Source organism: Podarcis muralis, chromosome 4 (genome assembly GCF_964188315.1).
Source record: "Podarcis muralis chromosome 4, rPodMur119.hap1.1, whole genome shotgun sequence".
Taxonomy (NCBI): domain Eukaryota; kingdom Metazoa; phylum Chordata; class Lepidosauria; order Squamata; family Lacertidae; genus Podarcis; species Podarcis muralis.
The window spans coordinates 5,916,025-5,940,263 of NC_135658.1; the positions used below are offsets into that span (position 1 = coordinate 5,916,025).

At 50.2% G+C, this 24,239-nt stretch overlaps 1 protein-coding gene and 1 pseudogene across 1 annotated transcript in view; one reads left to right on the top strand and one right to left on the bottom strand.

Annotated features, from left to right (window-relative positions):
- Positions 1–2,421: 2,421 nt before the first annotated feature.
- On the top strand, positions 2,422–14,560 carry LOC114595427 (fatty acid-binding protein, adipocyte pseudogene; annotated as a pseudogene).
- The window catches only part of STARD10 (StAR related lipid transfer domain containing 10), a 67,882-nt gene continuing 57,032 nt past the window's right edge, over positions 13,390–24,239 (bottom strand). Inside the window, exons 5-6 of the mRNA XM_028725784.2 lie at positions 19,210–19,262; positions 13,390–15,237 (exon numbers count right to left, since the gene is read on the bottom strand). Of these exons, the coding sequence (XP_028581617.2) occupies positions 15,010–15,237; positions 19,210–19,262 (281 nt within the window). The 3' untranslated portion in view covers positions 13,390–15,009. The remainder of the gene's footprint in view (positions 15,238–19,209; positions 19,263–24,239) is intronic.

Sequence of the window (24,239 nt, forward strand, 5' to 3'; positions counted from 1 at the left end):
CTGAAAGACCTACATTGGCTCCCAATTCAAAGTGTTGGTGCTGACCTTGAAAGCCCTAAACGGCCTCAGCCCAGTATACCTGAGGGAGTGTCTCCACCCCCATCGTTCAGCCCAGACACCGAGGTCCAGCTCCGAGGTCCTTCTGGCAGCTCCCTCGCTGCGAGAAGTGAAGTTACAGGGAACCAGGCAGAGGTGGTGGCACCCACCCTGTGGAACGCCCTCCCACCAGATGTCAAGGCAATAAACAACTACGGTATCTGACTTTTAGAAGACATCTGAAGGCAGCCCTGTTTAGGGAAGCTTTTAATATCTGAAGGACTATTGTATTTTAATATTTTGCTGGAAGCCGCCCAGAGTGGCTGGGGAAGCCCAGCCAGATGGGCGGGGTATTAATAATAATAATAATAATAATAATAATAATAATAATAATAATAACAATAACAATAACAATAATAACAATAATTGTGCCCAGTGGGGCGGCTTTTGCCTTCCTCTCCCTGCATGGGTTCAGCGCTGCCTCTCAGCTGCTCAAGAGCCAAATGAAATATTTTAGTGATGAACTGGACCACTGGCCCCCTCTGGAGTCCGATTCCTGGACTTGCATCAAGACCCAGCGCTTGGTGCAACATGGCCACAGATTTTGAGATTCGCCTCCAATGTGGGTTCTCTACCCTGACTGCCTACAAATCATTCTCCAGAATAAGCACCTTCTTTTGAAATCCATTGGATAAAGCCACATAGTATTAGTATTATTAATCACCCGAAGTTGCTCCGGGGTGGGGGGGGGGATGCATGTGGTGGAATGTTAGCAAACACTCCACCTTCTGAAATGGGGCTGAAAATTAGGTTGGGTGAATGTGCTGGGGGGGGCAGGATGAGATTTAATGGGGAAAGCCTTGAATGGGCTCCCACGGAAGGCATTTTCAAAGCAAATTTTTGCAGGGGAAGGTATGTGATTCACGTCACAGTTAAAGCCGGATTTCTTAACTTTGCACTTTCTCAAACAACGCAAGTTCCGAAAAGTCCTTTGAAATTCGTGCTTGTTCAAAATCCGCTTGGCAGTTTCCCAACCAACCTGCGTTTACGAAAATAGTGGTGGAAATGTGTACAACAAAACCGCGGTCAAAAATGCGTTTACTGGGAGAAAATCATACTGGAATTTTTAAAAGGAATATTTGCGAGTTGCTGTAGAAATGTAAAAAAAAACACACGAATTTTAGGATAGAAGAAGGAGAAACTGATAGAACTGAGCTTGGCAACTCCTTCCATCCCCAGAGGGGAGGCGAGGGCGAATCCTCATTCCCACGGCTGCAATCTTCATGGTTTCTTTACAGTGGTACCTCGCAAGACGAATGCCTCGCAAGACAAAAAACCCGCAAGACGAAAGGGTTTTTGGTTTTTTGAGTTGCTTCACAAGACGATTTTCCCTATGGGCTTGCTTCGCAAGACGGAAACGTCTTGCAAGTTTGTTTCCTTTTTCTTAACACCGTTAATACAGTTGCGACTTGACTTCGAGGAGCAACTCATAGAACGCAGTGTGGTAGCCTTTTTTGAGGTTTTTGAAGACTTTGGTGATTTTTGAAGCTTTTCCAAAACTTTTCCGAAACCGTGCTTCGCAAGACAAAAAAAACCGCAAGACGAAAAAACTCACGGAACGAATTAATTTCGTCTTGCGAGGCACCACTGTATTTTTACTTTATTTTTAGCTTTCCCGTCAGAGAACTGGAGCATTGCACCAGGATCCCCAGCGGTCATCTAGTCCAAACCCTGCAATCTCTTCCTCCCTTCCTCCCAAAGCAGCCCAGGATGGTCTCTCAAACCCCTGGATAAGATGCTTCTTTGAAGCCCTGACTGGGAGAGAGGAGGGGCGCTCGGGTGGCATTCCCCTTTCTCGCCTCAGCCGTGCCCACCCGTACGGGCAATGCATCTGGAATATAAAGGGTATTTCAAGGAGTTACTCTTCCTGCCTCTGTTCCTTCCCCCTCCCCTTGTCTCTTCTTAAGTTCTCTGATGGGATGAAGAACAGCCTTTAATGTCCTAATCAGTTAGTTGGGAGGAAGTGATAGTGCTGGGGAGGGTGTGGCTAATGAATAATCTGTACAAAGGTAAAGGTAAAGGACCCCTAGACTGTTAAGTCCAGTCAAAGGCGACTATGGGGTTGTTGCGCTCATCTCACTTTCAGGCTGAGGGAGCTGGTGTTTGTCCGCTGACAGCTTTCCGGGTCATATGGCCAGCAGGACTAAACCACTTATGAAACAACCGAACACCATGATGGAAACCAGAGAGCACGGAAACGCCGTTTGCCTTCCCGCCAGATTGGTACCTATTTATCTACTTGCACTGGTGTGCTTTCAAACTGCTAGGTTGGCAGGAGCTGGGACAGAACAGCGGGAGTTCACTCTGTTGTGGGGATTCGAACCGCCGACCTTCCGATCGGCAAGCCCAAGAGGCTCAGTGGAAGCCATTAAGTAGATGACCATGAGGTGCTGTGCTCTTTGTGGTGCTTAGTCGAACTTGTAAGAAGTTCTTCAGGAGGCTTAGTTAATCCTACATCATGTGGGAACAGTTTTTGGGAACTTGGAAGCCGGTTTCCACTGAAAAATTTGATGACTATCTGAAAGAACTTGGCACAGACTTTGCCACCAGGAAGATGGCTGGTGTTGCCATGCCCAACGTGATCGTCAGTCGCAATGGAGACGTTATAACCATCAAGAGACAGCAGTTTAAGAAACACTGAGATTTCCTTCAAAGGGGGGGGGGCGAAGTTTGATGAGACCACTGGAGATGACAGGAAAGTTAAGAGCGTTGTGGCGTTAGACGATGGGACATTCGATGAGTTGCAGAAATGGGATGAGAAAAGAGACTGCAACAAAAAGACGAAGAGCAGATGGGAAGCTGGTTGTGGAGTGTGAAATGAACAACCTTATCTGCACCAGAAAGCATGAAAACAGACTCTTTCCCCTGTGGGACACAGAAACTGGAGAGTTAGCTGCTTCGGAGAGCAGAGCCTCACAAGGCAGTTGCTTTCTCCAAAGAACCTTCTTTGATGTTGGACATTGTTTTGAGAAATTGCTTGCTGTTGAGAATAAAACCTTTAATCTTCTCACCCGCTTGTGTTTTGTATTGCTTCTGAACCTCATTTTAAAAGAACCGCCTTGCATTTGGCAAGAGACCACCAGGGACATACAGGATGAGGCCGTGGCTCAGCGGCAGGAGAGAGATTCTGTCCGAAATCCTAAAGAGCCGCTGCCTGCCAGTGTAGACACTACTGAACTAGATGGACTCAGTATGGGTCAGCGTCTTCTGCTGTGGGCCCTGGAGGAGGGTCAGCCAGAAGGCAGTGCCCCAAACGTGCCCTCTGGCATTAAACTCCTGTTTGCCACTCCAAGCATTCAGCTTCCAGGAAGCTATGAATTGCACGAACAATCAAAGGAATAAATAAATAAGATTGGCACCCCAGTGCCATGGTGATGGTCCTCATGCAACAAAAGCGTGACTCAGCAGGAGCAGCTGGCGATGCCACCGCTGCGATGACTCAGCACAAGGCGCCCAGGCCTACTCCTCCTCCTTCTCTGCCTCTCTGCCTCTCCTTCCTTTCACCCCTGTGCCCCCTGGCCTCCGAGGCACCCGTCCTAACTCCCCAAAAGGTGCCCACAAGAGACTCACCTGGGGTTGTGCATCATCCCAGAGGTGGGAGGAGGAGGAGGAGAGCAGAATCTCACGGGGACCGGGACTTTCCTTTCCGTTAAACGAGATCTGTGTGCCGTGGGAGGAATAAAAAACGGGGAATATTTACTTGGAATAAAAAGGAAAGGGAGAGGGAGAGAAGCAATTTCGGTTGCCTTGCCTCGAGGAGGATATTGCAGCATTGGGAAAGGTGCAAGGAAGGGCAGCCGAAATGATTGAGCCGATTGAGTGAACCCACAAGAGAGAAAGGTTGCAGAGCTTTTTAGGTTAGGGAAAAGGTGATCTGATAGAATTGCATAAATTGATGCATTGCCTGGAGAAAGTGGTCAGAGAAAAGGGTTTCTCAGTTTCTCCCTCTCTCAGAGCAGTAGAACTCAGGGGCCTCCTAGGAAGAGGCAGGGAAGAGAAAAAGAAGGGATTTCTTCATGCAGCACAGAGGTAAACTATGGAACTCACTGCCACAGGAACTTGCTGCCAACTTGGGAGGCTGTGCTGGTCCCGTGGGTTACCTGAGAGGTGAGGTCCAAGTCCGGTCCGTGGTCAAAGGTGCAACGTGGAGGCAGTCCGTAGTAGCTGAAGCTGGGTGCAGGGCAGGGAGTCGGGTGAAGTCAGGAACAGGCTTGCAAGCAGGGAGCCAGGGCAGGTCAGGAGCTCAGGCAGAAAAGCAGGACAGGGTTCAGGCAGGAACTAGCAACCAACAGTGTTGCTCCCGCATCTTGGGACTGGGGCTGGCCGGCTTTTATCTGCCCTGAAGCATAGGGTGGCCCCGATCTGGTGACTCGCCTCTCCTGGCCTGGAGGCGAGCACTCCTCCTGCGGGAACTTACTTCCCTCCGCCTCTCTGCCCTGAGCCTCTGCAGCTCAGGAGTGGCTGGAGGGTTACCAGACCCAGAGGCAACCTCCTCTTCCCCTGACAGGGCTGAGAGTGGAGCACCTGCAGGCAATGGGTCCTCCATCACCTCAGGAGCCAGAGCAGACTCAGCTGGTGCCTGCACCTGAGGATCCAGCACAGGTGAGGACCCTTCAGGCTCATGCCCCAACCCTGGCTCAGCTGGTTCTGGAGGCGGGGAATCCTGTGCAGGCTGGGATCCCTCAGGTTCAGCATCCGAGTCCGAATCCCAGGCCATCACAGAGGCTTTAAAAGGGGATGAGACAAATGAATGGAGGAGAGAGCTGTTGATGGCTCTGCTCTGCCCTCCCCAGTTGGAGACAGCAACACTTCTGAATCTCAGTTGCTGGAAACTGTGAGAGGGGAGAGGCACTCTTGTGTTTGAATCCTGCTTGCGGATTTCCCACAGGCAACTGGTTGGCCGCTGTGAGAACAGGATGCTAGACTCTATGGGCTACTGGCCTGATCCAGCAGGGTGTTTTTGTTTTACGTTCTTCTGCTCTTCAGTTGACATGGGGCAGAGGCAGTCTCCACCAGCTCCCATGCTTTGCAATGTTGCCATGCGCCAAACAAATCCCCAACATCGCAACACCCTACAGCCCAGCTGGGATGCTCCAGATGTTCGGGGCAACAATCCCCATTGGCCTCGGCCAGGACAGCTGTGGTCAAAAACATCTGGAGGGCAGCCAAGACTGCCTAGCGATGAGAACATCAGAAGGGGCTGCAGCCAGATCCCCCTCCAGTCCAGGATCCTGTTCTCACAGGGGCCAACCGGGTGCCCTTTATGGGAAACCCATAAGCAGGATTCGAACACAAGACCCCTGTCCTCTCCTGGGGTTTCCAGCAACTGGGATTCAGAAGCGTTGCTGCCTCCAATTCTGGAAGCAGAGATGAGACATGCTGTCTAGTAGACTTATTGATAACCCAAAGACGAGAAGGCTACAATTCTGGTTCCAAAGTACAGCACATAATAATTGAAAGCACTTTGAATATTCAGGTTACTGGCATTTTGTTTTGGCTTAATTATGGGGGGAGGGGAACTACTACTATTTTTTTAATTTATATCTCACCGATTTGACTTGGTTTCCCCAGCCTCTCTGGGCGGCTTCCAACATACAGTGGTACTTTGGTTCTCAAACGCCTTGGTACTCAAACAACTTGGAACCCAAAACCTACAAACCCGGAATTACTGGTTTGCAAACTTTTTTTGGAAGCCGAACGTGCTCCCTTTTGAGTGTCATGCTTCCGTTTTGAGCGTTACGCTGTCTGTTTTTGCTATTTATTTTGCCGTTTTGTTTTTGCAGCTCTTTTTTGTTTTGTTTTTGTGACTGCGTGGAACCCAGTTCAGCTACTGATTGATTGATTGTGTGGCTGCAGTACATTGTTTATTGCTTTCATTTTATGGATCAATAATAATAATAATAATAATAATTTATTATTTATACCCCGCCCATCTGGCTGAGTTTCCCCCGCCACTCTGGGCGGCTCCCAATCAGTGTTAAAACAGTACAGCGTTACATATTAAAAACTTCCCTGAACAAGGCTGCCTTAAGATGTGTTCTGAATATCAGGTAATTATTTATCTCTTTGACATCTAATGGGAGGGCGTTCCACAGGGCGGGCGCCACTACCGAGAAGGCCCTCTGTCTGGTTCCCTGTAGCCTCACTTCTCGCAATGAGGGAACCGTCAGAAGGCCCTCGGCGCTGGATCTCAGTGTCCGGGCTGAATGATGGGGGTGGAGACGCTCCTTCAGGTATACAGGACCGAGGCCGTTTAGGGCTTTAAAGGTCAGCACCAACACTTTGAATCGTGCTCGGAAACGTACTGGGAGCCAATGCAGGTCTCTCAGAACCGGTGTTATATGGTCCCAGCGGCCACTCCCAGTCACCAGTCTAGCTGCCGCATTCTGGATTAATTGCAGTTTCCGGGTGACCTTCAAAGGTAGCCCCACGTAGAGCGCGTTGCAGTAGTCCAAGCGTGAGATAACCAGAGCATGCACCACTCTGGCGAGACAGTTCGCGGGTAGGTAGGGTCTTAGCCTGCGTACCAGGTGGAGCTGGTAGACAGCTGCCCTGGACACAGAGTTAACCTGCGCCTCCATGGACAGCTGTGAGTCCAAAATGACTCCCAGGCTACGCACCTGGTCCTTTAGGGGCACAGTTACCCCATTCAAGACCAGGGAATCCCCCACACCAACCCGCTCCCTGTCCCCCAAAAACAGTACTTCTGTCTTGTCAGGATTCAACCTCAGTCTGTTAGCCGCCATCCATCCTCCAACCGCCTCCAGGCACTCACACAGGACCTTCACCGCCTTCACTGGTTCTGATTTAAAAGAGAGGTAGAGCTGGGTGTCATCTGCGTACTGATGAACACCCAGTCCAAACCCCCTGATGATCTCTCCCAGCGGCTTCATATAGATATTAAAAAGCATGGGGGAGAGGACAGAACCCTGAGGCACCCCACAAGTGAGAGCCCAGGGGTCTGAACACTCATCCCCCACCACCACTTTCTGGACACGGCCCAGGAGGAAGGAGCGGAACCACTGTATGACAGTGCCCCCAGCTCCCAGCCCCTCTAGACGGTCCAGAAGGATGTTATGGTCGATGGTGTCAAAGGCCGCTGAGAGATCCAGCAGAACTAGGAAACAGCTCTCACCTTTCTCCCTAGCCCGCCGGAGATCATCAACCAGCGCGACCAAGGCAGTTTCAGTCCCATGGTGAGACCTGAATCCCGATTGGAAGGGATCCAAATGGTCCGTTTCCTCCAGGCGTGCTTGGAGTTGTTCAGCAACCACCCGCTCAATCACCTTGCCCAAGAATGGCAGATTTGAGACTGGGCGATAGTTGGCCAAATTGGCCGGGTCTAAAGATGTTTTTTTAAGAAGCGGTTTAATGACCGCCTCTTTCAGCGGGTCTGGGAAGGCTCCCTCACAGAGGGAAGCATTCACCACCCCGCAGAGCCCATCGCCCAGCCCTTCCCGGCTCGCTTTTATCAGCCAGGATGGGCAAGGATCAAGGAGACAGGTGGTCGGTTTCACTTTTCCAAGCAGCCTGTCCACATCCTCGGAGGTAACAGACTGGAATTGATCCCATGTAACAGGACCAGACAGAACTCTAGCACTCTCCCGCCCTGGCCCTGCTCCCACGGTGGAGTCTACCTCCTTCTGAATCTGAGCGATTTTATCTGCAAAAAACTTTGCAAAAGCATTGCAGGAGATCTTGGGGTCCCTACCAGGCCCCGGTGGTACAGGTGGTTCCGATAGATTGCGAACCACCTGAAAAAGTCTCCTGCTGCTGTTTTCTGCAGATGCAATGGAGGCGGCGAAGAAGGCCCTCTTCGCCGTCGCCATTGCCACTTGGTAGGCTCGACGTTGAGCTCTAACCCGTGTCCGGTCTGATTCAGAATGAGTTTTCCGCCACCGGCGCTCTAGCCGTCTCAACGATTGTTTCATCACCCTCAGCTCCGGGGAAAACCATGGGGCTGTCCGGGCTCCATGCAATCGGAGAGGGCGCTTCAGAGCCAGACAGTCAATAGCCCTGGTTAACTCCGCATTCCAGCGGGCCACCAGGGAATCAGCTGAAAGGCCATCAACTTGGGATAAAGCATCCCCTACCACTCTCTGGAAGCCAATTGGATCCATTAAGTGGCGGGGGCGGACCATCCGAATCGGTCCCACCTCCCTGCAGAGGGGAAGGGTTGCGGAGAAGTCCAGTTGCACCAGGAAGTGATCTGACCATGGCACTTCTTTTGTTTCGCTTTTAGTTAGTGTCAGATCACCAACCTCCATAGAGGTGAACACCAAGTCTAAGGCATGTCCATGGCTATGAGTTGGGCCAAACTTATTCAGGGACAGCCCCATGGAGGCCATGCTTTCCACGAAGTCCCGAGCGGCCCCTTGTAAGGTCGTGTCGGCATGGATGTTAAAATCCCCCAGGACAACCAAGCTAGGTGTCTCCAGGAGCATATCCGCCACGACCTGAAGCAGCTCGGGCAGGGAATCCTTGGTGCAGCGGGGAGGTCGGTACACCAGTAGGAATCCTGTACTGCCCCTATTGCCCAACTTCCAGAACATGCACTCAGAGAACTGGGTCTTCCCAATAGGACGCCTGGTGCAGACTAATGACTTCCTAAAAATCACTGCAACCCCCCCTCCCCGCCCACATGACCTGGGTTGCTGTGCGTAAGAGAAACCTGGTGGGCAAGCAGCGGCAAGGACAGGCCCATCTGCTTCATCCAACCAGGTCTCTGTCACACATGCCAGGTCAAATCCTCCATCCACAATCAGGTCGTGGATGGCAGTGGTTTTATTCATCATTGACCTGGCATTGCACAGCAACACTTTCAGGTCATGTGGGTTTCCCTTGCTGAATCCAGTATCCTTCCGGTCAGGACCAGACCTGGAGGCAGGGATAGTCCTCAGACAACGACTAAACCTGCCTCCTTGGTAATGACATGGTCTGGTCTTAGCGTAACTCCTCCTCCTACCCATGATCACTGAGATCGGTTGTCCCAGTGCATCCCCCCCTGTGGAACTTGCCCCAGCCATTTTGTTTGCTGGGACCCACTCCCAGGCAGCCCTGACCCCACCCCTTAAAAAGCAAAATACAAATTATATAATAATTTAACAGAATAATAATAATAATAATAATAATAATAATAATAATAATAAAACAAAACGGAACAGAATAAAACAAGAAACAATAGCGCTAACTAAATGCTTATCCCTCCCCAAGCAAAAATAAAATAATAAAATAATATAATATTATAAAAAACAACAACCACCATTTAAGGTGCTGCAAATTAAAAACAATTAAAACATTTAAAACCATTTTGTCCATTGCTGCCGGTAGCTGCTCAGGCCTCTAAACTGTAGTGGTAGTGCAGGCCCCGCCCCCTAGGCCGGATGGAGTTGGCAGAGGAGGGAGCAGTCTTCCCAACACTCACACAAGCAGCAGCAGCCGTGTCCCGGAGGCCTCTCTCAGGCCTCTTATGCTGTGACGGTGAGTGCAGGCTCCGCCCCCTAGGCCAGATGGAGTTGGCAGAAGGGGGAGCGGTCCTCCCAACACTCACGCAAACAGCAACAGCAGCCGTGTCCTGGAGGCCTTGATGGCGGCCCTGGCAGTGAGTGCAGGTCCTGCCCCCTAGGCCGGATGGAGATGGCAGAGGAGGGAGCAGTCTTCCCAACACTCACACAAGCAGCAGCAGCCGTGTCCCGGAGGCCTCTCTCAGGCCTCTTATGCTGTGACGGTGAGTGCAGGCTCCGCCCCCTAGGCCAGATGGAGTTGGCAGAAGGGGGAGCGGTCCTCCCAACACTCACGCAAACAGCAACAGCAGCCGTGTCCTGGAGGCCTTGATGGAGGCCCTGGCAGTGAGTGCAGGTCCTGCCCCCTAGGCCGGATGGAGATGGCAGAGGAGGGAGCAGTCTTCCCAACACTCACACAAGCAGCAGCAGCCGTTAGATAGTAAAAATTCATGTTAAATTGCTGTTTTAGGGGTTTTTTTAAAGTCTGGAACAGATTAATTCATTTTGCATTCCTTTCTATGGGAAACCACGCCTTGGTTTTGGAATGCTTTGGTTTTGGAACAGACTTCCAGAACAGATTAAGTTTGAGAACCAAGGAACCACTGTATATAAACACATAATAGAAAAGTAAACATTAAAAAATACTTCCCTATCCAGGCCTGCCTTCAGATGTCTTCTAAAGATTGTACAGTTACTTATCACCTTGGCTTGGGGGGCACATAACTCAATACCCTCCGATGGAAAAGGGGTGTCCTACGGAAAAGTAAGACATTCCAGGATCAAATCAGAAATCTTCCATAAATCTGGGACTGTCCCTGGAAAATAGGGACACTTGGAAGTTCTGCCTTAAGCTCTTCCTTTATCTAAAAACTCTTACCAAATGCAGACACAGATTCGTATTTTTCGCTCCATAAGACGCACCTAGTTTTTAGAGGGGGAATGCAAGAAAAAAATGTATTTTTAAAGGGAGCACTGAGCAGAGCCTGTATGCATCCCAGGCTCTGCTCAGCGCTCCCTTTCATGAGCCGCGTGGAGCGTGTGGGAGGCGCTTGCTGCCCTTCTCCCTCCTTGGGGAAAACCCCCCAAGAGCCGCACACACGCTCCGCGCAGCTCTTTAAAGGGAGCACGGCTCTTGGGGGCTTTTCCGGGAGGTGGGGAACAGCGGCGTAGCGTGGGTTGTCAGCACCCGGGGCAAGGCAAGTAATTTGCGCCCCCTAACCCCTAACCTGCCGCCACTGCCAGCTTCTTCTTGCTGCTGCCTGGGCTGGGGTATTTACGGTAAGGTAGCCACGGCGGCAGGGACGCGGGTGGCGCTGTGGGTAAAAGCCTCAGCGCCTAGAGCTTGCCGATTGAAAGGTCGGCGGTTCGAATCCCCGCGGCGGGGTGCGCTCCCGTTGCTCGGTCCCAGCGTCTGCCAACCTAGCAGTTCGAAAGCACCCCTGGGTGCAAGTAGATAAATAGGGACCGCTTACTAGCGGGAAGGTAAACGGCGTTTCCATGTGCGGCTCTGGCTCTCCAGAGCAGCAATGTCACGCTGGCCACGTGACCCGGAAGTGTCTCTGGACAGCGCTGGCCCCCGGCCTCTTGAGTGAGATGGGCGCACAACCCTAGAGTCTGTCAAGACTGGCCCGTACGGGCAGGGGTACCTTTACCTTTACCTTTACCTTTAGCCGCGGCGGCGGCGGGTCCGTGTCAGGTGATCTGAGGCGAGTTGCCGATGGCGCTGCCGCCCAAACGACGTCGCTTGCCCGGAGGAGGAGGAGGGCAGAGAGGCGAGGAAAATGCAACATGGCCCAGCAGCTGCAGCAGCGGCGGCGGGGCTGTGAGGAGGGGCTGCCTGGCGCGCGGGGACCGCGGCGAGCACTGAGAGCCGCTGCCAGCTCGTCGGTTCCGCGAGACATGGGGCTCTGCTACAGCCTGCGCCCGAGGCTCTTCGGCGACTCTGGAGGCGGCGAGCGCCCCCCCAGATGTTGCGCCCAGTGCGGCCGGCACCCCCTGCACCCCCCACGCTACGCCACTGGTGGGGAAAAGGACTGAGGGGCTAAGCCAGAAGCTAGAACAGCAATAGAGAGCGCTGCGCAGTGCTGTTCTGGCTTCTGGGATAGCTGCGCAGCTTGCATTCGCTCCATAAGATGCACACACATTACTTACTTTTTAGGAGGGGAAAAGTGCACCTTGTAGAGCGAAAAATATGGTATTCTCTCTCTCCTTCCCCACTTCCCCATGGTTTTTGCCCCCAGCATGATCAACTATTAGGGAGGAATCAAAAGCTCGCAGGCTACTTTGTGATATTTTATTTGGCTTACACTTCAGAAGAGTTCGGCTGCTGGGGCAGGCCAATCAGAATAGATGGACTGGCAGGTGGGCTGCCTCGTCAAAAGTTGTCCCGTGGGGGCGGGGACAAAAAAGGTTCCCCACTGCTGCAATAATTATATCGCCCTAATGTGGATTTGGAGGGACGCGGGTGGCGCTGTGGGTAAAAGCCTCAGCGCCTAGGGCTTGCTGATCGAAAGGTCGGCGGTTCGAATCCCCGCGGCGGGGTGCGCTCCCGTTGTTCGGTCCCAGCGCCTGCCAACCTAGCAGTTCGAAAGCACGTCAAAGTGCAAGTAGATAAATAGGGACCGCTTACTAGCGGGAAGGTAAACGGCGTTTCCGTGTGCGGCTCTGGCTCGCCAGAGCAGTGATGTCACGCTGGCCACGTGACCCGGAAGTGTCAACCCTAGAGTCAGCACAACCCTAGAGTCTGTCAAGACTGGCCCGTACGGGCAGGGGTACCTTTACCTTTACCTTTAATGTGGATTTGGGCATTTTTCTTATGATATGATCATGAAAGGAGGCAGCAGGGGGCGCTGTTTCACACACACAAGTATTTCCAAGTGCCGCCACACGAGGGCGCCAGATGTTCAGTCTTTAGTAAAAGCATTCGCATTCTGGAAAGCAAGGCCATTATTATTATTATTATTATTATTATTATTATTACTACTACTACTACTACTACTACTACTTTGAGGGATGGTGAATATTTCTTAATGTTGTCCAAGTATTATACCTTTAACAAAAGAAATGGAAAAAAGTCATAAAAGTTGCATGTATGGCAAATGCCGTCCAAAAATGATATAATCTGGTGCTATTTTTGATTATGAGAGTTTGTGATCCGATTTTTATGCCATATCTTGGCATACTGCCATATTGCCTCTTTTGCACACGTTTCTTTAAATATTTCCCTTTCATCTCCTGACCACACACACTTTTTTTTGTCCCTTTTATTGAATTGTTTGAATACTCTGTTATCCTTGTGTATTATCAATTTAATAAAATAATAACATTTAAAAAAAGGATGTTGGGTCCTGGCGACCATGTCCCAGTGACGTTTTCACTCTGGCTGCAGAAAACGCCCTCGTTTCTGTCATCAGCATCGCTCGCCCCATCTTCCGGGTGACAGCCCTTTGAGATATTTGAAGATGGCTCTCATATATTTATTAAATTTATATACCTCCTTTCATCCAAAGGTCACGGGGCAGTTCATATCGCCTCTCAGGCCAAAGATGCCCAACTCTCTCAACCTTACAAGGCTCGGTTTCTAGATCTTTCATCAGACCTGTTTAGGGAAGCTTTTAATGTATTACAGTATTTTAATATTTTGTTGGAATCCGCCCAGAGTGGCTGGGGAAGCCCAGCCAGATGGTAAAGGTATATATAATAAATAAATTATTATTATTATTATTATTATTATTATTATTATTATTATTAATCTCGGCCGCTTCCAATGCAAAGAAAGACGACACGCAGGCTTGCTTGAATTCTTTTATTTTGAAATAAACGGCTCCGATAACAACGTATGAAATCTCGCTTCTTCTTCTTCTTTTGCCCCCACCCCACCCCCCGAAATGCAAAAGAGGCTTCAAGGAGCCCGCCCCCCAATAAAACAGTCATCAAACCCCAGATCTGTGAGTGGCTAAATTCCACACCTAAGGCTGCCAGATTTTGCAGGGAGAGAAAGAAGGCAACAGGCTTGAAGGAGGAAGCCTGCGGGAGACTTCGGCCCCCAAACCTATTGCGAAAAGGCCCCCACACCCCGCCTGCAAAAACAGAAGCTCCCTCCACGGCCATCACAAGCACACCAGAAAGAAAAGACTTTCCCCCAACCCTCAAGAGGCAGCTCTAATAACAATTACGGAGAAACACAGAAAAGAGTGAAAAATAGCAGCCACTGAACCAGACGAATAGATGTACAAGGCTCCTGGGAGCGTCCAGAGTGTTTTCTTCAGCTACCTCCATGGGGGGACAAGATTTGCAGGGAAAGGGGCCCCACCAGCCACGGCCAGGACCTGAAATCCGGGTGGTTGGGGGAGAGGGAGGCAGCAATCTGGAGCAGAAAATTTGAAATTTGCTTCTCCACCCATTTGCAAACCATTGCAAAGCACCCACACAATTGTGGCTCGGTTTAAAATGTGTGTTTAAAACCGAGGGCAGGGCAGGGCAGGGATCTGTCGCCTAAGCAGTCGTTTGGACGGACAAGGAACCCAAAAGGGGAAAGGACGTCTAGTCTGCAGCTCGCCGTCCAAGGAAAAGTCTTATTCCGCCACCCATTCCCCAGCTGGGCACCCTCAAGATGTTTCAAACTACAGTTCCCACCAGCCGCGGCGTCTTAAGGCTGTCTCAGGTGGGGCTGGTGGGAGTTGTGGCCCAAAGCGCCTGGAGAGGGGACCGGTTTAAAAGTCACAAACTGCATTGGTTCCGCCAGCCTTCGGCGCCCTGGAGCCCTCCAGGCTGCTTCGAACTACAACTCCCACCAGCCGGATGCTTCGAACTACAACTCCCACCAGCCAGATGCGGATTTAGGGGAGCGCGACCAGTTCGCCTGCACTGGGTGCCGCTACAATGACAAGCAACAAGAGGCAAGAGGCAGGGTGGGATGGGGACTGGATTTTGGCGCAGTTCAATGCGCCGCCGAAATTTGAGAGCCCAAACTCCGCCACTGTCATAAGCCCGGGCATCATAAGGCTGTCTTGGTTGGGGCTGGTGGGAATTATAGTCCAAAACACCCAGAGAGGGGACAAGTGAGTGCTTTGCTACACCTGTGAGTGGAGATCATAGAACTGTGGGATAAAAAGGGATCCCCCACGGTCATCCATCCCAACCCGCTTTCCTCCCCCCTGCACCACTGAGCGTGCCAGACAGGCGTGGAGGTATCATTTCGTAAAACACAAACTGCGTTGGTGACCCCGGCCTTTGGCAAGCTGGGGCCCCGCCGCTCTTTTGAGCCACAACTCCCAGAAGGCCCAGCCGGCGCTGTGGGAGTTGTAGTCCGAAAGAGCCGGCGAACCCCGGCTGGCCGAGGCCTGGGTCACACAGACAAAACAAAGGCCGGGTGCGCGCATGGGGAGGAGGAGAGGCAGATGGGCGGCACTCAGTTGACGCTGTCCTCGTCGCTGGCCTCGCCCCGGTCGTCTTTGGTCTCGGACAGGCTGCTCTCGTCGATGTTCTCGAGGGAGTCGGCATGCTGGATGGCCAGATCCGAGAGCGCCAGGCTGGCCAGGGTGTTCTGCTCCGGGTACAGCCAGGGCTTGAAGTGCGGGTTGTGTTTCTGCTTCCAGTCCGGGTACTTTAAGCAAGCCTTGTGCATCTTCTTCATCGCCTGGAGGGGAAGAGAGAGGGAAAGAGGAAGCAGCCGAGGCCAAAGCAGGGGGCGCTCCGGCCGTGGAATCCTAGAGTTGGGAGGGACCCCCCAAGGTCATCTAGTCCAACCCCCTGCAATGCCCAACGTGAGACTCGAACTCGCAGCCCTGAGATTTAGAGTCTCGTGCTCTACCAGCCAGAGGAAGCTGCGCTAGTAAAAAGACAGTTAGAAAAGTATATAGACACAAATAAAGCTGTATTCGACGGACGGAAGGATATATGATTTCTGACATGATGGAGAATCGCAGAGCCAGAGGAGTTTAAAGAGTTAAAATCAAGATGTGGAAAATATGGAAACAGTGAGGAGAGGCAGGATTGTGATTTGGAAATATGCTTCAAGGTCCAGACTATGGGAAGCCCCGAAAAATTAATAATTATATTTTGGAAGATAATTTGATATTTTTTATTGTTTTTATTTTTATTGGATTATGATTTGATATGTTAATTGGATTTTTTTAAATGGAAATTTAATAAAGATGATTTAACAAAAAAAAAAGAGCCTAATGCTCTACCGAGCGAGAGCATATTCTATCCCTACCAGCCTCCTTCCCCTTCGGCAAATAAAGTTTCAGCTCCGGCGTCACAGTCCAAGCCGCACTCGTAGAATCGTAAAGATGGAAGGGAACCCCAAGGGCCATCTAGTCCACCCCCCTGTCAGGCAGGAATCTCAGCTCCAGCATCCATCCAACCTCTGCTTTAAAAACCCCAAGGAAGGAGGTGGCCACGGATCTGTGTATTCCACCGGTTCTCTCCATGCCTCCAGGTTTCCCGTACCATCCACTAGGTCACCTAAGAGAAAACACTCCTGTCCACCCTTTTCTGGGCTCGCAGGCTTCTAGCATCAGTGTTGGAAGGGACCCCTCGGGGTCATCTAGTCCAACCCCCTACAATGCAGGAACATGCAGCTTATGGGGATCAAACCTGCAACCTTGGTCTTATCAGCACCAGCCTCTAACCAGCTGAGCTATCCGGTTGTAAGCATTCGATTGTGTCGCGTGGCATCGCCTGCCCTTTGGAACTCCCTGCCTATTGAGATCAAGCAGGAGCCTTCCCTGTATTCTTTTCACCTAAGAACATTTCTGTTTAGACAAGCCCAGCAAAGATGCTGAGAAGGTCAATGTGAATTTTAATCTCTTTTGATACGGCGCTCGCTTTGGCAGCACATATAATAAAATTGGAATGATACAGAAAAGTTTAAACCCGTTTTAGTATTTTAACTTTTTGTATGTTATACACTAGATTTTCCTACATGTGCAAGCACTTAAGAAGTGTGCATGCACATGGAAGCGCATACCAATAACAAACTTACTTGGTCTCTAAGGTGCTACTGGAAGGAATTTATATATATATATTATTTGTTTTGACTACAGCAGACCAACACGGCTACCTACCTGTTACTAGATTTTCCTAGATTTTCTTATTTATATCTTTTTGCAAACCGCTCCGAGGTGTGGCTTTATTTTGATTTTATGTTGTGAACTGCCCTGAGATCTGAGCAGGTAGCCGTGTTGGTCTGACGCAGTCGAAATAAATAAATAAAAATAAAAAGTTGTCCAGTAGCACCTTAGAGACCAACTAAGTTTGTTCTGGGTATAAGCTTTCGTGTGCATGCACACTTCGGCTTATACCCAGAACAAACTTAGTTGGTCACTAATCTGCAACTGGACAATTTTTTTATTTTTATTATTTAATAAACAACAGCAGCAGCAACAATTTAACAATGCAATGGTGTATAAATTTTATGAACTAAATCAATAACGATATCCTCATCATTCAGCCCGGACCCTGAGGTCCAGCTCTGAGGGCCTTCTGGCAGTTCCCTCCCTGAGAGAAGTGAGGTTACAGGGAACCAGGCAGAGGGCCTTCTCGGTGGTGGCTCCCTCCCTGTGGAACACCCTCCCATCAGATGTCAAGGAAATAAACAATTATCTGACATTTAGAAGACATCTGAAGGCAGTTTTTAAGAACTGATGTTTTAATGTATTTCTAACCTTCTGTTGGAAGCTGCCCAGAGTGGCTGGAGAAACCCAGCCGGATGGGTGGGGTATAAATAAATTATTATTATTATTATTATTATTATTATTATTATTATTATTAGAGACCACAAAGCTGCATCTGTCTGGCCCTGCATTTCAGACATGTACTGGGCTGATGCGTTCAGTTTCACCACACAGCCTTCTGGATCTCATAACCCACCTCAATTTCTGAAGCAAAAGAACAGCGTTGTCGTCATCTGTTCCCCCCCAGGTGGGGAAAAAATCCCCAGACGATGAAATGAAATGAAACTCAAAAAACAGGCCTCCTTTGCTGAGCAGAAACCCCAGAAGAACTCAAGACGCCTTCCGCCTCTGGAAAGCTAATATGCTCACGAAGAACAAATGTGTGTGCACGCGCTCTCTCTCTTGCAGTTCTGGGTTTTTTAATTAAATGGAGGTATCGTCTCATTTGCTGATCTGCTCTGTTCTCCGGTGCCACGGAGGGGTTTAGCGTGACATCTCAGCAACAAGGCTAATTAATCCAGCGATGGGCTCATGGAAAAGGAGAGCGACGCGCCAACAGGGTGACCTGCCCAGGTCACGGGAGACGGCAGTGCGCTCAGGTGCCCTCTGTGGGTGTCGGCATCGAAGGAGGCCCAGCGCACTGCCAGCCTCACGTACGGCGGCCTGGAGAGCCAGACCATGCGAGCCCAGCCTTCATCGCAGGTGCTTTGGGCAGGAACGAAACAGCCTTTAAAATCTCATTTCCCCCCCCTTGGCGGTTTCAGCCAAAATGCACAGAAACTAGGGGTGTTTTCCTGAGGTCCCCGACTGCTAACAACGGCTCTCATTCATCAGAGGTTTTTAAGCAAAACAAGGATTATTTATTTCAATTGCAGGGGGCTGGACTAGATGACCGGGAGGGGTCCCACCCGATTCGATGATTCCGTGAGATAAAATTCCAATCGCACCACAAGGGGGTGCACTTGCAAGAACTGGCCGTCTGTGGAAAGCTTCCTGCTGCAGGGCACGGCATGGCGTTTATAGCCTGCCTTTTCTCTCTGAGGAACTAACGGACATAGCTCCCCCCATCATTTAATCCCCACAACAGCCCTGAGAGAAGGCAGAGACTGAGCCAAGGTCCAGCTGCTGAGAACCACAGTCAAGTGGGAGGATTCGAACTGTGGTCTTTCCAAAGTCCTCTAACCACTATACCATACTGTCTCATTTCGAGGCAGCGCCATGAAAGCCAGTGTTTTGAGGGAGAAGCCCAAGCGCATCCCAGGAACTGTGGGTTTGCACCATGAAAGACTCTTGTTTCCCTGGCACAGAAAAAGAAATGGATTTTATTTTATTGCAGTTAGGGGAGTGACTGAGAAAATTAGGAACGGATTTGGAATGTGACCAAGTGTAAACAGCCAACAAGCAAATCAGAAAGGAGGCTGAATAAAGACCAAACGTAACCGAACCTTTTGCGAAAGTTATTCAAGATGGATCCTGAATAATATGAGAGAGGCAGTAGGGTGTAGCGGTTGGAGCATTGGCCTCTGGCCTAGGAGAGACCAGGGTTCGAATCCCCAGCTGGCCATGTCCCTGTCTCCTTCACAGGGTTGTTGTGGGAACTAAAACAAGGGGGGGGAGAGAACCATGGAGAAAAAGGCAAGATATAAATGTGTAAAATAATAAATAACCTGTTCGTCTCACGTGCAGAAAATGAGTTTAGCGAAAGGGGCTTAGGAGGCTCTGCCAGATCCTTTGGGGGTCCTGTGCAGCCCCATTTGTGATCCCCCAGGAAACAAATTTTTCCTCTGCGTCACCAGCCACAGTCCACACACTTATTATTTCCATGGAGAGAATAAGGCTGAGGCTGGCAAGGATAGGGAAACACGGACAACGGGCAGCCAGATGGCGGGACGGAAGAGGCAGAGGAAGGAGGGAAGGTTTTCTTGACTTACTTTTGGAGCGAGGAACTGAGAGGACTTGTTCACCACCCACTTTGGCAAAGAACCTGAGGAGGAGAAGAGTTTTTAGAGTCTGGCACAGCCCCATACCCCAAGGAGAAGAAAACACCCACCCAAAAAAGTTGTACAAAATGCAGGCGGGAAGGAAACACAGTCTCTGGAGTCTTGGCCCCTACATACTGTATTTTTCCGTGTATAAGACGAGGTTACTTTACTAAAAAAAGTATGGAAAATTTTGGGGGCCGTCTTATACACAAATAGTGGAGAGGCGTAATAATAATAATAATAATAATAATAATAATAATAATAATAATAATAATTTATTATTTGTACCCCGCCCATCTGGCTGGGCTTCCCCAGCCACTCTGGGTGGCTACCAAAAAAAATATTAAAATACTCTAATACATCAAACATTAAAAGCTTCCCTAAACAGGGCTGGGGTATTCCCTAATACAGGGATGGGGTATTGGCGGCTGCTGTGATCAGGAGATTGTCATTGGCGTATTTTCTTGTGATTGGCGGGTGAGGCAAGGTCCGCTGGCGATTTTCTGCTGCGGCAAATGGGTGGGCGATTGGCGCTTGCTTTTGGAAAGCCTGAAGAATTGGTTGTTTTGTTGATGTGCATGCGATTGGCTGTGGCGGTCCTGTGGGTGAGCAATTTCCGGCAATCACCTCCCAAAAAGCTCAACAACAACCCCCCCCCCCCCATTTCTCAATTTGGAGTCCCAAAAAAGAGGGGGTGCCTTATATACGGGGGCGTGTTATACACTGAAAAATACGGTATGTGGTTTTCAACCCCAGGCTTGCAAACCAAAATCCCAAAGCAATGGACACCTTGCCCCCAAATCTCATAAGATGGTTTTTCTGCACCCTTCCAAAACATCTGGAACAATGACTCTCCTTCCTTGGAGGTTTTTAAGCAGAAGATGGATGGGCATCTGTCAAGGGTTATTTAGTCGGGATTCCTGCATTGCAGGGGGTTGGACTAGATGACTCCAAGGGGCCCCTTCTGACTCTACAGTTCTGTGGTTCTATGAATGGCAGAGCAGACCCTCCAAGTGTCCTGATTTTCCAGGGACAGTCCCAGAATTACGGAAGCCGTCCCGGTTTCTGATTTGATCCTGGAATGTCCCGCTTTCCCTTCACCAGGGAAACGTTGGAGGGGATGGAATAGGACGTCCCTCTTTTCACCGGAGAAATGTTGGAGGGGACAGGAGAGCCTGGGATGATGGATCTGGCTGGCGGCCCGTCTAATCTAGAGTCCTGGCCCCACAGTGACCAAACACTTATCTCCCGCTTGGACTACTGCTATGCGCTCTATGTGGGGCTACCTTTGAAGGTGACCCGGAAACTGCAACTAATCCAGAATGCGGCAGCTAGACTGGTGACTGGGAGCGGCTGCCGAGACCACATAACACCAGTCTTGAAAGACCTACACTGGCTCCCAGTATGTTTCTGAGCACAATTCAAAGTGTTGGTGCTGACCTTGAAAGCCCTAAACAGCCTCAAAGGCCCAGTAGACCTGAAGGAGCGTCTCCACCCCCATCGTTCAGCCCAGACACTGAGGTCCAGAGCCAAGGGCCTTCTGGCAGTTCCCTCATTGCGAGAAGCCAAGTTACAGGGAACCAGGCAGAGGGCCTTCTCGGTGGTGGCACCCTCCCTGTGGAACGCCCTCCCACCAGATGTCAAAGAGAACAACTACCGGACTTTTAGAAGGCAACTTAAGGCAGCCCTGTTTAGGGAAGTTTTTAATATTTAATGCTGTATTGTTTTTAACACTCGATTGGGAGCTGCCCAGAGTGGCTGGGGAAACTCAGCCAGATGGGCGGGGTATAAATAATAAATTATTATTATTATTATTATTATTATTATTATTATTATTATTATTATTATTATTATAAACAGATGGCCATGATGGGAAGCCCCGAAGCATAAGAACCTAAGACGAGCCAAGCCGCTTGACAGACAAGGAGGGTCTTCCTAAAATAAAGAGGCGTATTGAGGGTCCCTTGCGCCCCTGGCAAGGAGCTGTATTGGTGCGCACACACCCACCCACCCCAAATCACCTTTGTGCCACAGTGCAAGAAGGACAGGAAGCTTCTCCTTCATGTGATCTTGCCCCGTTGCATAGCCACCCACACACACGGATATGCCATACGTTCTATACTATGATAGGCAGTGCTATTTTTCCAGAGAACTCGCCACAAACGCCTCCCTTGTTCTCTTAGAACAGGCACCCCCAAACTTGGCCCTCCAGATGTTTTGGGACTACAATTCCCATCATCCCTGACCACTGCTCCTGTTAGCTAGGGGTGAATCATAGAATCATAGAATCATAGAGTTGGAAGAGACCACAAGGGCCATCGAGTCCAACCCCCTGCCAAGCAGGAAACACCATCAGAGCACTCCTGACATATGGTTGTCAAGCCTCTGCTTAAAGACCTCCAAAGAAGGAGACTCCACCACACTCCTTGGCAGCAAATTCCACTGTCGAACAGCTCTTACTGTCAGGAAGTTCTTCCTAATGTTTAGGTGGAATCTTCTTTCTTGTAGTTTGGATCCATTGCTCCGTGTCCGCTTCTCTGGAGCAGCAGAAAACAACCTTTCTCCCTCCTCTATATGACATCCTTTTATATATTTGAACATGGCTATCATATCACCCCTTAACCTCCTCTTCTCCAGGCTAAACATGCCCAGCTCCCTTAGCCGTTCCTCATAAGGCATCGTTTCCAGGCCTTTGACCATTTTGGTTGCCCTCCTCTGGACACGTTCCAGTTTGTCAGTGTCCTTCTTGAACTGTGGTGCCTTCTTGAACTGTGGGTGATGGGAGTTGTAGTCCCAAAACATCTGGAGGGCCAAGTTTGGGGGTGCCTGTCGTAGAATGACAATGGCACCCACCCAAGAGGGGCCAGATCTGAGTTCCGGCAAGTTCCGGCTGAAAAAAAGCCCTGATGATAGGTGATTTTTGCACACGCACCCGGCAGAGGCTGGTTTCGCCAACCCCTAGGTAGCCTCTGCCTAAGTAACTCACTGTGATTTGAACCTGCTTGTGTAGGTCCCACATTCTGAGCCTGCAGCAAAGGAAAATGGATTGTCTCCATCAGCATCTATGTGGCAGCCCTCCAGATACAGCCATACCTCAGGTTACAGCTGCTTCAGGTTGCGTTTTTTGGGGTTACAGACCTCCGAAACCAGGAAGTACCGGAACGGGTTACTTCCGGGTTTCAGCGGTTGAGCATGCGCAGAAGCACTAAATCGCGCTTTGCACATGCGCAGAAGCGCTGAATTGCAACCCGCACACGCTCCGACGCGGGTTGCGAACGCCGCGGGTTGCAAACATTCATCCCGCACGGATCACGTTTGCAACCCGAGCATCCACTGTTATTGGAAGGTGGCTCTCATGTCGCCTCTTAAATGTCTCTTCTTCTCCAGGCAATTAGGCAAACTCAGGAGGAGGAGGAGGAGGAAAGGGCTATCGAAGGCTACTAGCCAGAATGGCTGTGATCTGCTTCCACAATTAGAGGCAGCAATGCTTCTGAATGGCAGCTGCTGGAAACTGCAGGAGGGAAGAGGGGTCTTGTGTTCGAATCCTGTCAGTTTCCCTTTAGGGCATCTGATTAGCCACTGTGAGTACAGGATGCTGGACCATTGGCCTGATCCAGTAGGCTCTTTTTCTGTTCTTATGGTCCTCAGTGTCCTTCACCTTTCCCAAAGATTCATCTTCTCCAGAGCTGGCAGAAATCCCCTGCACAGCTGGAGTTTGTGCTTAAAGGACTAAAAAAAGGATAACTCCCAAATCTGCCCAGCTTTAGTGGTGGCAAACTCCCCGCGTCAGTCGCCGGCGCTTAGCAAATTCCGCGCTGCCGAACGGCACAGGGGCTCCGTTGCAGAGACGCCGTTCTCTTGGCAGCCTGGACAGACTCCAAGGTCAGAACTAGAGAAGGGCCTTTACAGGCTCAGACACGGCTGATTAGGAGCAAAGCTGGAGAAGAGAGGATTTAATGGGTGGCCGAGGCTGCAGAGAACGAGGCTCCGCTGGCTCCCCTTCCTCCTCTCCCTGCTTTGCTAAAAATAGCCTGAATAATTCTGCAACAACCATCCCTAAACCCTGACCATAAATTATGCAATATTTCTTGCATAATTGGAGCTTTGTCAATTGCATCCATTGATGGGAGATTCGGGACAGAATTAAAAAAGGACTTTTTCCACGCAGCGCAGAGTCAAACTATGGAGGCAGTGATGGCCACTAACCTGAATGGCTTTAGAAGAGAGTTGGACAAATTCATGGAGGAGAAGAGGGCTATTGGTGGCTCCTAGCCATGATAGCTAGGAAATGTATGGAAGTGAGAGCTGGACCATAAAGAAGGCTGATCGCCGAAGAATTGATGCTTTTGAATTATGGTGCTGGAGAAGACTCTTGAGAGTCCCATGGACTGCAAGAAGATCAAATGCATCCATTCTTAGGGAAATCAGCCCTGAGTGCTCACTGGAAGGACAGATCGTGAAGCTGAGGCTCCAAGACTTTGGCCACCTCATGAGAAGAGAAGACTCCCTGGAGAAGACACTGATGCTGGGAAAGATGGAGGGCACAAGGAGAAGGGGGCGACAGAGGACGAGATGGTTGGATAGTGTTTTCGAGGTTACCAGCATGAATTTGACCAAACTGCGGGAGGTAGTGGAGGACAGAGGTGCCTGGCGTGCTCTGGTCCAGGGGGTCACGAAGAGGCGGACACGACTAAACGACTAAACAACAACAACAACAAAGCCATGATAGCTATGCTCTGCTTCCAAGATCAGAGGAAGCAGAGGATCAGAGCGTCCATTCACACTTACCATTTGTGATAGGAATTTTATGGTCTTAGATATATGGTAATGTTCATAACCGCACATACATAGATCAGCACAGGAAGACCAACCTGGAACCATTTTGATTCCTAAACTGACCAAATGTTTTCTCTGCAAGGTCAAAATGGAAAAGCCTCCCCATTGTCTCTTCCCTCCTGTCTTAAAGGTATGTCTGTGTT